We start from the raw sequence: 13,574 nt of genomic DNA, 5'->3' as shown, positions 1-13,574 counted from the left end.
TCACTTCAAGGTGACAGCTTTGTTAGCAATGCTTATCTATGCATCAGGGATTATAGGAGCAGAGCCCCCACAGCACACATGTGGGGTCCCCTCTCCATCCCTGGTCTCACTCACTGTGTGAAGAGGTTCCATTATTTGTGGTTCTTCTCTCAAACTCATTCTTCCTGGAACTTTTTTTATGGAACAAGGTCCCCACCTGGCCACTATTCTCTCTGCCAGTCTCCCTGATGGAACATTTTTTCCAGCCAGTGTTGTTGGTTTGGGGTTTCGTGTCTCTGTGTTTTTTCCTTATGTCTTTATATGACAATTTAATTTTGTAAAAATAATAAGAAAAAATAGGACAACTATAATAGCATAATCTGAATTTTAAAAGGAAAAAAAATAATAAGAAAAAAGATTTGTTGGATTCTTCTTGTCTTCCCTCCTCTGACCCTGTATAGTCTGGCAGTTTACAAACTCCCCAGGTAGTATCGACCTCTCAGCTGTTGTACCTCACAAGACAAAGGCAGTTTGGTAGTTCCCAACATTCAGTGGGAACCCTTCCGCCACTCCCCTCTGGGAAGAACTCAGCGTGCGATGATGGGTAAATTTGCATTTTAGAAGCAACTGAGTGTTCAGCCCCATTCTTACAGTTTAGATTTGTACTTTTGGCTAGAACTTTGATGCCAGCCTTCCACGGGGGTGTGCCAGGTGCCTTCTTGATAGGCTGGACACCTGGTTGCTGTGAAAGGCCACCGAGTGCCTGGTTTCAGCCTTGCCTTGCTGATGAATGGCTCTGGCCATCTCCAGGGTTCTCAGGGTGGAAGTCACCTAAAGCTTTTTGGTCAGTATCACCCATCCCATCTGAGAGGAATACCTAAAAAGTGAGGCTAGGCTAGTGTCTCTGTGTTGTTGTCCTTGGGAGATTTTACTATGATGCACATCTTCATTCTTAGAGCTCCATGTGGCATAACTTCTTTTTTATCTACACCACAGTTTGACAGTGGACAGTGTGACTGATACTTGGTTCAAGACTGGCTGGATTAAGAATTGCATAATTGGGGCTAAGTTTGTTTTCACTGCTAAATATACGGAGACCCAGAACGTTAAAGCCTAGATTTTTATCTAATCTAATCGCTTCATGTTATTGCCAATAAAATTCAACAAGAAATGTTGAAACAATGAATGGGTCAACAATAGAATCAAGGAAGAAATCAAATGATACCTTGAAATAAATGAAAACAAGAACACAACAATCCAAAATCTGTGGGACATGGGGAAAGCAGTCCTAAGAGGGAAATCCATAGCAATACAGGCCTATCTCAAAAAAACAAGAAAAAGCTCAGATAAACAATCTAACTTCACACCTAAAGGAACTTGAAAAAGAACAACAAACAAAGCCCAGAGTGAGTAGAAAGAAGGAAATAATAAAGATCGGAGCAAAAATGCACAAAACAGTCTAAAAAAAGATACAAAAGATCAATGAATCCAAGAGCTGGTTCTTTGAAAATATAAACAAGATTGACAAACCAGACTCATCAAGAAAAAAAGAGAAAGTACCCAAATAAATAAAATCAAAAATGAAAGAGGAGAAATAACAACTGACATCAAAGAAATACAAAGGATTGTAAGAAAATATTATGAACAACTATATGCCAACAGACTGGACACCTGGATGAAATGGAGACATTCCTAGAAATATACCATCTTCCAAAACTGAATCAGGAAGAATAAGAGAATCTGAATAGACAGATTACACATAGTGAAGTTGAAGTGATAATCAAAATAACTCCCAATAAACAAAAGCCCTGGACTGGGTGGCTTCACAGAGGAATTTTACCAAACATTCCAAGAATAACTAACACCTCTTCTCAAACTATTTCATAAAATTCAAGAGGAGGGAAGGCTCCCAAACTCATTTTATGAGGCCAGATTTGGATAATCTGTTATTATGCAAAACCAGACAAAGACACTTACAAAGAAAGAAAATGATAGGCCAATATCCCTGCTGAACATGGATGCTAAAATCCTCAACAAAATACTAGTAAACCAAATACAGCAATGCATCAGAAAAATCATACACCATGATCAAGTGGGATATATTCAGGGAATGCAAGGTTGGTACAACATTCGCAGGTTAGTAAATATGATTCACCACATAAACAAAATGAAGGATAAAAACCACACAATCATATCAATAGATGCAGAAATAGCATTTGATAAAATCCAGCACCCATTTATGACAAAAACTCTCAGCCAAGTGGGATTACAGGGAACATACTTAACAAAGGCCATATATGACAAACCCATTGCCAGCATCAAACTCAACAGGCAAAAACTACAAGCATTCCCCTTAAGATCAGGAACAAGGCAGGGATGCCCGCTTTCACCTCTCCTATTCAACATAGCTCTGGAAGTCCTGGCCACAGCAATCAAAGAAGAAGAAGAAATAAAAGGCATCCAAATTGGAAAGGAACTAGTAAAAACTACCCAAAGCAATCTTTAGATTCAGTGCAATTCCTATTAAGTTTCTAATGACATATTTCAGAGAACTAGAACAAATATTTCAAAAATGTATATATATGGAACCACAAAAGTGATCCTGAGAAAGAAGAGCAAATTTGGAGGAATCACACTACTTAATGTCAAACTGTACTACAAGGCCATAGTAATCAAAACAGCATGGTACTGGCATAAAAACAGACACGTAGATCAGTGGAACAGAATGGAGAGCCTAGAAATAAACCCACACCTTTATAGTCAATTAATATTTGGCAAAGAAAGCAAGTACATACAATAGGCTAAAGATATTTATTCAATAAACGGTATTGGGAAAATTTAATAGATAGGTACAGAAAAGTGAAACTAGACCACCTTCTTATACCACACACAAGAATAAATTCAAAATGGATCAAAGACTTAAATATTAGACACAAAACTATAAAAATCCTAGAAGAAAACAGCGGCAGCAAAATCTTGGACATTGCTTGTAGCAATTTTTTTATCAGATATATCTCCCCAGGCAAGAGAAGCAAAAGAAAATAAATGGGACTATATCAAACCAAAAAGGTTTTGCACAGCAAAAGAAGTCATCAACAAAATAAAAAGACAACCCACAGAACAGGAGAACATATTCGCTGATACATGTGATAAGGGGTTAATATCCCAAATTTACAAAGTACTTAACAAAACTCAACATCAAAAAAAAAAACTAACCCAATTAAAAAATGGGCAAAGAACCTGAATAGACACTTCTCCAAAGAGGACATATAGATGGCCAACAGACATATGAAAAGATGCTCAACGTCACTAATTATCAGAGAAATGCAAATTAAAACCACAGTAAGATACCATCTCACACCTGTCAGAATGGCTATCATCAGTAAATCAACAAACAAATGCTGGTAAGGATATGGAGAAAAGAGAACCCTTGCGCACTGCTGGTGGGAATGCAGATTGGTGCAGCCACTGTAGAAAGCAGTATGGAGAAACCTCAAAAGATTAAAAATGGACCTGTCTTTTGACCCAGCAATCCCACTTCTTGGGAATATATCCAGAGGAACCCAGAACACTAATTCGAAAGAACACAAGCACCCCTGTGTTCATCGCATCATTATTTACAATTGCCATGATATGGAAGCAGCTCAAGTGTCCATCCGTAGATGAGTCGATAAAACAATTATGAGACATGTACACAATGGAGTACTACTTGGCCATGAAAAAGAAGAAAATTTTACCCATTGCAACAATGTGGATGGACTTTGAGAGCATTATGCTAAGTGAAATAAGCCAGTCTGAAAAAGACAAATAACATATGGTTTCATTTATATGTGGAATATAACGAACAAACTGAACTAACAAGGAGAATGGGACAGACTCATAGATGGAGAGCAGGATGACAGCTGGGGTAGGGAGGGTAGGGGGTGGAGGGATTGACCAAAAATGAAAAAGTACTTATGGTCATGGACAGCAGTGTGGTGATTGTTGGGGGAAGGGGAGCATAAGGGGACTGAAAGGTAATAGGAAAAATAAAATAAAAATAAAATGTTGAGTCACTCCTCCATAGTCGCACAGCCCGTCAGCAGCAGGTCACATGCGCGACCATGTGGGAGTAATTGTAACTGTGGTGCTCATACCAGGCGTTCTCCAGGAGTGTCCTATTTGTTGTAGTCTCTGCACTTACTTTCGGCCTTCTCAGAATTGAACATTTGTGCAGAGAACAACATACAGAGCTCACCTAGGTCTTAACCTGAACTCAAAAATGTTCCCTGCCTGTCAGTGTCCTGTGTAAGATCACCTGGTAACTTTACAAGTTCAGAAAGTGTCGTTCCTCTGTGTCACTCCTTGGGTCTGCGATGCCAGGCAGTGAGCAAAGTCAGGTGGGAATGTAGCTTCACTGACATCCTTTCAGCCCATTGTGTTGTAACCTCTTAATAGAAGCGAGGCGCTTAAAGAAACTTCTGGGTTGTTGCTTGTGTTTTTATCCTCAGGGACCTGTATAAAGGCAGCTTTGTTATACGGGGTTCAGCTTTCATTTAACAAGTTCATGATACATTCCCCAATGACGTTTTTGTGGTGGTGATTCTGGCCAGTCCTACTGCACGTTGGTGTTCAGTTCCTTTCCCCATCCCGTGTTCTTCTGACTTGAATCCGTTTAAAAGGCACTGCACTGCCGCGTTATATTTGAGGTGTTAAATAATTACACTAAAAACAATAAGCACCTACTAGACAGTGTTGAGAATATGAATGAGCCGTAATAAGATTCATTCTGACTTTGCCTCCCCAGAGACAGGGGTCTTTTCTGTCCCTGGGCCGGGAAGCACCAGCTCCCGTGACAGGGTGCCACTGCATGGCCTGTAGGAAGATTTGAGCTTCCAGGATTAGTACTAGGGCTGAAAGCCAACTGTTGTCTTTGAAGTTCAGAAGAAAGGTTTTCTATTTTTGCTTCAAAATTTATGTACTTTTGTTCCTTTCCTTTTCTGGTTCATTTGTTATGTATTCTTTTTCAATGTAACTTCCTGAATCCACAGGAATGAGAAGCACACGTTTGGCCCTGCTCTGAGTAATAAAGGGAAGTCAGGGACTTGTTCTATTTTCTTAACTTTCGTATCCAGAGATTTATTTATGAAGCCCTTAGGCAGGTTTTTAAAGTAAACATCCCTCATGGGTGGCCTCACCCTAGGTAGGAAAACCACACGGGAAGGCCGTGGGCACTGAGCCGGCCTGAGGAGGGAGGGCTCAGGTTTGCTGGGGAACTGCACCTGGCCTTCAGCATCCCCTTGTTACGATGGAGCAGCAGGCTCCTGGGAGCGAGCCACATGCCAGTCTCATGCCAAGGAGGAAGCACTCTGCTCACGGAGAGTGAGGCAGGTGGCACCAGGGCCTGTTCTGTTCCAGGGACCTTGCGCCATTTCCTGTGTCCCTGCTGAGCATCTCTGAAACATGGGTGGAGTTACAGAGAACGATTTGCTCTTTATCCTTTAAGTCACATGGACAGTCCTGCAAAGCTAGGCCCTAATAGAGGAAATGTAGGTGGAATTTATGAAGGGAATGCACAAGCATGCAGCTACTATGGACAGTGTACTGGGTGGGCAAAGGGTGGGGGTGGGAGGGAAATATGCAAAGTCTTCTAAAATTATTCCCAAGACATTGGTAGATAAGCAAAGGAGATGATAGAATAAGCAAAAAAGAAAAAAAGGCAATGTAAGACTTCTAATAACCTTAACAGTAGAAATGCTGGATTTCTTGTTACCCCTGACTGTTTGGTTTCAGAAAATGAGGGTTTTCTGAAGCCACAAAGGGTGGACCCAGTGATGGACAGCATAAGGAACCTGTACCAGGCTGGGAGCATTGCCATGTGTTTTATTTTGTTGCCTCAGTTCTTTCTCGAACACCCTTGAGACAAGTGCTATCGCCACCCTCAGGGATGATGAAGTTGAAGTTCAGGCTCATGGATGTCTCAGTAACAACTGAGCCAGATTTTCTCTGATGCCCATTCATTCTTCCTGTTCTATGACGTTCTCTTCAACTAAGGTTTCCATCTCCTTCTCAGCACTGTTTGTTATACCCCAGAGAAGCTGGTATCTTCAGAGTTCCTTTAGAAGAACTGGGATGTGATGCCCACAACCCTGTGCTGGGGTGCTAGTCTAAAGGGGACCTCGGACCTAATGCTGGGGTGGCTAGTTAAGGAGGAACCTGGGATCATGTTCTGGGGTGCTGGTCTGAGGGGGACCAGAACCCTGTTTTGGGGCTTCTATAAGAGGCTGCATTTTAGTCTCTAGTAGGTAACTAGAGTGTTTTTATGAGGCGCCTAAGTGCTGGCAGCACAGCACACGGTCTGGTTGGGTGGTTTTAGAAGATCCTTCTATTCAGAAGATACTTACTTAATGCCTTGTGCGTACAATACTCTGAGTAATACAAAGATGAGTCAGACCCCAGTCTTCCGTCTTTCCAGGAAAGCCTTATTGATAGAGATACCTAAAGTGGTTGAATAATTTTCTGTTCTGAACTCAAGGTTTTACTCTCTTCCTTAAAGACCTTTCCCCAAATTTCCAAACCCCATTGTCTTTCCTCATTTGGAAACATTAAGATTTTGCTGTGTGTTCTGTTTTTTACATGAACCCATCCTGTGTTATTTCCACTGACAATCAGCTTTTTCACGGCTACCCGTCAGCTCTCACTGGAGTGCTGATCACCTGCTCAGACTGTTCTTTTGAAGAATTGGGCAGGGATTTGAAGAACTTAGCCCATAAGGGCTTGGATAGATCAGGGGCAGCTCTGACGAAGGCAGGTGGGCCCAGCTCTTCGCCGTGGCCCTGCTTGACACTGTAACTCGGGCGGCACTGGTTTCTATTCTTATGGACAAGTGTTAAAGCCAACACTTCAGGGAAGAACTTTCACACCCTGAGTCTGAGGCACTTGTGCTGACACCACTCTGCTTTCCATAGTGTGCCGGAGAAGAGAACTGGGTCGACAGTCGGACCATTTACGTGGGACATAAGGAGCCCCCACCAGGTGCTGAGGCCTACATTCCACAGAGGTACCCAGACAACAGGATAGTCTCCTCCAAGGTAACCTTGTGTCTGAGTGTTTATTAATGTCCTTTGGGGGGCATTGGGACTTTCTGACAGCAGCTAGCAACACTGCTCCTAGAACTGTTGTTGCAGCTGCTGTCCACTCCCACATGAGGGCTGTGATTACCGTTTGCATGGGGCAAATTGTGAACTCACTCTCCCTCTGGTTGTCCCCAAAACACTGTTCAGACTTGCCAAGATGTCACAGCACAAGATTGTCCTCATTTCTCTTTTAATTACATCACGGATAGTGTCCAATTTGAAGTCTAGGATGTTCAGTTGCTACAACTGCCACTTACTTATCTGCTACCTGGCTATGTACTAGCCATGAACCACCCCAGGCTAGAGTTTCCTTCCCTATAAAATAGAGATGACACAGGATGTCACCAGTGAAAGGGTGTGTGCACAGCCCCCTTGTAAACAAAAACACTGTGCCTGTCAGTTAGGAGCAATAAATGCACAGAAGAAGAAACGTGATTAAAATGTCATCATTTCAATGAAGGGGCTTGTGTTTGCTGATTGGAAAGTGGGATTACAGAGGTATATATACTGTTACGCATTGAGAGAGTAACCTTGTAAATGGGTCTTGAGAATAGGGTGGAGAATTTTGTAGCTGGCTTTGACAAAAGAGGTAAATGATGACTTTCCAGATTGTGGAGACCTTTCCCCTTAGGGGCCACGCACACTCGTGTCCATGAAGGCACGTGCACATCCCGGGGCTCACTAGATGTGTGGATCCGTGTGGGACATGAACTTATTTTCCTGGGAGTTATCAAAGACTGGTGGTTAATAATACTTGCACGTAGAAAAACTCTGCTTTTCAAGGCAGTTTTTTAATGGAATTACTTTATTTTAAAACTGCAATGTAAAATCATAATCATAATCATAATAACAGCTTTAATCTCCAGAAACACAATGTGGGTAAGTAATTGCTTGTAAACAAAATCTCAACCAAATAAACGTAGTACATGGTTACCCAGATATGACAAGTCTGAATAGTAGTGACATTTATAAATTTGACACCGTCTCAAGTACAGATCACTAAAGGTGATCTCAATGCATATATGTACTCTGTCAACCCACTAGTGTGGACAGAAAAAAAAAAATCTCAAAAACATTTCTTTTTTAAATTAAAAAAAAATTTTAAATTATAGTTGACACACAATATTACATTAGTTCTAGGTATACAACACAATGGGTAGACATTTCTGTAATGTATAGAGTACCCATTTGACGCCATACATAGTTATTGCAATATTATTGACTGTTTCTTATGCTGTACTTTATATCCCTGTGACTATTTTTATAACTGGCAATTTGTACTTCTTAATCCCTTGACCTTTTGTACTCACCCCCTCTCAAACCCCTCCCATCTGGCAATCATCAATTTAGTCTTTGTATCTATAGGTTTGTTTCTGTCGAAAAAAAATATTTCTTAAAAATCTACTTCTTTGCAGTACAAAATGCCTCAAGAAATGGGTCAGGGCCCTGGCTCAGTTGGCGGGAGCATCGTCCCCAGACACCAAGGTGTGGGGTTCGATCCCTGGTCAGGGCATTCACAGGCATCAACCAATGAATGCATAGGTGGGTGGAACAACAAATCAACATTTCTCTCTCTCTCCCTTCTCTCTCAAATCAATTTTTTAAAAAGGAAAGAAAGGGGGCAATGCACTGAAAAACATTAAAATGTTGTGCTGTGTGTGAACTTGTCAGGACAGGAATCTGGGATAAGGTGAGAAAGCATATGACCTGCCCTCACTACCTAATGTCTCACCTGGGTAGGATGTTTGTCAAAGGCACTTCTGCCACTGATCTAAATCCCTGTGCAGCTGCTTTCTCCCTCTGGGGACAAAGATTGCCCTTGCATGTTTCAGCCCCCAGTTTCTGCCAGTAGATGTGGGAAGTTCTCTACAAGGCTCCGAGGAGGAACTCTCTGAAGCGCAGAGCACCTGGTTGACTGGAGGCATCAAAGGGCCTTCTTGATGCAATTGGCAGAATGTAGCTGGAAGTCGAGGGATGCCTTATGTATTAAAAGCTCCTGTCAATGTTTTGGAAAAGAAAATTGAAAGCAGTGATTTCTAAATCCAATCCTCTTTGTTACCTGATTCAAGTTTTATAGCCAATGTATTCTCCTGTTTTTCTTTCAAATATGCCCGCAGTCAATAGCCAACAACAAGTTTGAGGTGCCTTGTGTTACCTCCTCACTCTACAATTCACCACCATTTCTCTTCCTTTGTCTGGAATATCGTTTCCCTTCCTGCAGTGGCAGCTTTCTGTCCCCAGCTGCCCTACAAGGACTGGAGCCTCCAGAGCCTCCTTGGTTTTTGACAAAAGAAGCCCTATGCTGGACATGGGGTATGATAAAGACTTGCAGGTTCCTGGGGGCCTTTTTGAAACTGTTTCTTATCCAGAAAACACCTTCATACCAGAAGACTCCACAGTAGGAACTAATAGAATTAAGTCAACATCCTTTCAGAAGGTGGGGCAGCTGAGGTTCCACAGAAGAGGAGTCGAGTGTTGGGTAAAGTGCTTACTGACTTCCACCTCAGCTTAGAGAGGGGACTGTGCCCTCAAATTTATGTGTGTGCAAAGAATTGTCTTCATTCCTCAAAGAGCAGGATTAGTGGCTTTATATCAGTAGATGATGGTGTGTAATTTCAAGTGAAAGTTATGTACAGCGTCACCTCTATTGCTAATCAAATTCTGTTCGCAAGAAGACCTCCAGCTGACGAGGGTTTAGAATCTAAGTCGGTAGCTGGGTGGACAGTAGCATTGATTTAGATCAACTGGAGAGGAAATCTAGAGCACGTTATTGTTTTCATTTAAACACAGCTCAGGATATATGAAAAATACGATTGAATTTGTAAACCATAAGTTTACAAGCAAGTTTGGAGAATATGTTTGTGATAATGTATCTACATTTTCTTGGAAAGGCAAGTTGTATTTCCACCTTAAAGGAAAAGACTGCTAGCTAAGACATAAGTTCACAGAAGTCAGAAGTGTATGCTCAGTAAGTCCCATTTGCTATGTGCACATTTATACTAGAGGATGAAAAGGCCAATCTAATTATGTTAAACTTCTGGACCTGAAGCATAAAACGGTCAGTGGTGATCAGTGACTGATTGGAGTTCCGTTTCCTTTTTGGGGGAGACACACTAGACAGGCGTTGGATAGAAAAAGGAAAACCATGAAATTACTCCCCGGCATGACTCCCTTTCTTCCCTCCTGACCACTGAGCAGAACTCTGCCACCCAGGGCCTGCCTGCGCTCACCCTGCTGGCAGGTCCCGGGCTCAAGAGAACGATGGAGCACTGCTTCTTCGGGTTCACAAAACTCTACTTTTGGGCACAAAATTCATGCGGCTCCCAGCTCTGCCCTAAGATGCTACATAACTAATAGTAGGCTCAGGCTGTACTGTCACTCCATACCTTCAACAAAGCTAAATAATTCTTGAGTGTTGGCAAGGGAAAATTACCTCTCCCAGTTAGATATGAGCGGTGTTCTTAATGACTTCCATGTCACTTACGGTCAGGAACAACCCTGTGAGGTCACTATTACATATTAAATCCAGCCTATTCCTGAAGACACCAAGACTCAGAACAAAGTGGGTGAGCCGATCCTTCAGCCATGCTCTTCCTCTGCAGAGCCAGCTCTGCCTCATACTGTGCTGCTCACTCCTTTTCCCACATTAGTCGCCCAGAATTTGGGCATAATTTTCTATTTTTACATTCCTGTCTCCCAATCATAAATGAAAGAGGAACTTGGACTCCATGTGAGTTGATTGCGTTTCCCAGGACAGCAGCGCCTGGCCTCCAGCATGACTGCCCCTTGCACAACTGTGGTGCCGGATCCACTTTCAGGTCATAGTAGCTAAGGCTTTAGTGCAGTTTCCAGGTGCTCTCATTTTACTTCCTGGCAGCTGGCAAAGAAGAACAGCGTGCAGGGCTTTTTTCTTAGAGTTTTTGTTTCACCACCTGACCAGAGGTAGACCGAGTGAGACTGTTCTCCTTTTTGCCATGAGCCGTGCTCTCGGGAAGTGACCCAGCACCAGAGCAGACGCATGCAAGAGAAGAGATTGGACAAAACTGAGCTCAGATGCTCTTGAGGCATTCTCATCTCAGGGCTAGTGGCTCACAGAACAAATGCAAAGACTCTGGGTATGTAGTTTTTTGTGATGTTAAATAAATGCCAGGAATACTAATTGTCTTGTGCAATTTAACATTTCCCAAAACGCCTTATCATACAGAGAGATTCTCTGCTGGAGTCAGACTTCTCAGTTTTCTTATAGCAAGAAAACCCCATTTCATTTCATGCCTGTGGCTGGCTGCCAGGGAGTTCACTATTAAGTACTGTTCTAGTGACTGTATCACAATGGAAGGTAGGAGTTAATAGCCAAATATAGGTCAAAGTATTTTATTATTCCTTGTAATACACAAAGCATTACATTATATTGTGACCCACATGTCTAAGCAAATATTTAGATCACTTAACAAAGATGAAAAATGTACAATTGGCCCACCATTATCACTTTGCAGCTCTTTCATATGTAATATTCATTTTATTTTATCTATATTACTATTAATGTAGTCATTGAATGTTTAAATTATCTCATTTGGTTTTCAATTTTACTATCATACATTATCAGGAATTAACTCTTTTTAATCACCTTGTAGTAATAATCTTAGTAATAACTTCTAGTAATTTTTTCTGTGAAACATGGAAATTACAAAGCTTAATGTCAAAGCTATAGCATGGGTCTTCCGTGCATAATTAGAATAAATAAACTATTTGACTGACTTTAAATTCCAAATTTGTACTGGTTACCTGGCAGACTAGAGTTCAAAACTAAAAACACAGCACCATTTACATTAGCACCAAAAAGAAAAGAAACACCTACATACTTAAGTATAAATACTACAAAATATATGTAGGATCTATATGGGGAAAACTAAACCAACAATCGATGAAAGAAATCAAAGAGGAATTGAGTAAATGGAGAGATACTCCATGTTCATGAATAGGAAGACTCAACATTGTTAAGATGTGAGTTCTTAATCTATAAATTCAACAATGCTAACCAAAATCCCATCAAGTTATTTTGTAGGTATGGACAAACTCATTCTAATCAAAATCTAATGCTTGTATGAAAGACCCAGAATAGCCAACACGGTACTGAAAGAGAAGAACATACTTGGAAGACTGGTACTACCTGACTTGGTGCTTTCCATCAAGCTGCAGTAACGAAGACAGTGCGGGGCTGGTGAAAGAATAGACAAATAGACCAATGGAACAGAATAGAGAGCCCAGACATAGACCCACAGGGATACAATCGACCGATTTTTGACAAAGGAGCAAAGGCAGAACAATGGAGAAAGAAAAGTCTTTTCCACAAATGGCATGAAAACAAATGGACATCCACATGCCAAAAAACAAAACAAAAACAAAAAACAATCTAGACCAGCGATTTTCAACCAGTGTGCCACAAGAATTTTTAAAACACGTAGTACCTGACTATTTTGTCAGGGGCACTGACCTCTTTTCCCTTAGATTGTCAACTTTTAAAATGACAACGGCTAACACCACAGCTGTGACATGAATGAATCAAAATTATACCTATTTTTTTGTCACATTAGCAAAAAATGTAACATGTTGTTTGGTGTGTTGCAGAATTTTAGTAATTAGTTTATGTGTGCCATGAGATGAAAAAGGTTGAAAAACGCTGATCTAGACACTGATTCAGTACTTTTCACAAAATTAACTCTAAATAGACTGATCGTAGACCTAAAGGTAAAACACACAACTATAAGGATCCTAGATGACAGCACAGGAGAAAATCTAGGTGACCTTGAGCTTAGCAATGAGTTTTTTGATACAAAACCAGTAACATTAAACATAAAAGCTAAAATTGATGAGATGGACTTTATTATAATTAAAAGTTTTCTGCTCTTCAAAAGACACTGTTAAGGGAATTGAAAGACAAGTCACTAAGAGAAGACATTTCCAAAACACATGTCCCGTAAAGGACGGGTATGAAATGATATGTGGGAGATAAGGGTGGGCACAGTGTGGTGGGTTTGGGACCTAGACAATTAATTTCTTTTCTAAACCTCTGGAGACCCTGTTAGAGTAATTTATTGGGGCCAACTTTAAAAGAGAACTAAAAATATGCCCATAATTGTCATGGGATGGGGGGGACTACTCCTTTGTTTTCCTGCTCATTAATGAACTTCATTATGAACTTGTGACTGTAAATTAGAATAGAAAATGGAAATTCCCTATATACTCTCTAAGCAGTCAGAAACTTAAGACAAAGGACCTTTTTATTTAAACTGTGGCTATACAGTGAAATTGATGTAAAAACCAAATTCAGGATGTGTTGGATATTAGGGCAATGCCAGGCTTTGCTTATTATATTCTCTTTTCAAGAACTTGTGTTTGAGATTCTGACATTAAAGGGTCTCTTGGTAGGAGAGCTGGGTCTGCACACGTGCCTGGCGGGGCCTGATGTAGGGTTCTGTTCGT

General features: G+C 41.1%; 1 protein-coding gene across 3 annotated transcripts in view; it reads left to right on the top strand.

Annotated features, from left to right (window-relative positions):
* ATP11A (ATPase phospholipid transporting 11A) overlaps window positions 1–13,574 on the top strand; it is a 140,713-nt gene that overhangs the window by 61,456 nt on the left and 65,683 nt on the right. For all 3 annotated transcript variants that reach the window (XM_024578881.2, XM_024578884.3, XM_024578886.3), the window contains exon 2: window positions 6,927–7,049. In XM_024578881.2, the coding sequence (XP_024434649.2) occupies window positions 6,927–7,049 (123 nt within the window). The remainder of the gene's footprint in view (window positions 1–6,926; window positions 7,050–13,574) is intronic.

Source organism: Desmodus rotundus, chromosome 13 (genome assembly GCF_022682495.2).
Source record: "Desmodus rotundus isolate HL8 chromosome 13, HLdesRot8A.1, whole genome shotgun sequence".
Classification (NCBI taxonomy): domain Eukaryota; kingdom Metazoa; phylum Chordata; class Mammalia; order Chiroptera; family Phyllostomidae; genus Desmodus; species Desmodus rotundus.
The sequence above is the reverse complement of the archived record's forward strand: the minus strand, read 5'-3'. Positions and strand labels throughout refer to the sequence as shown.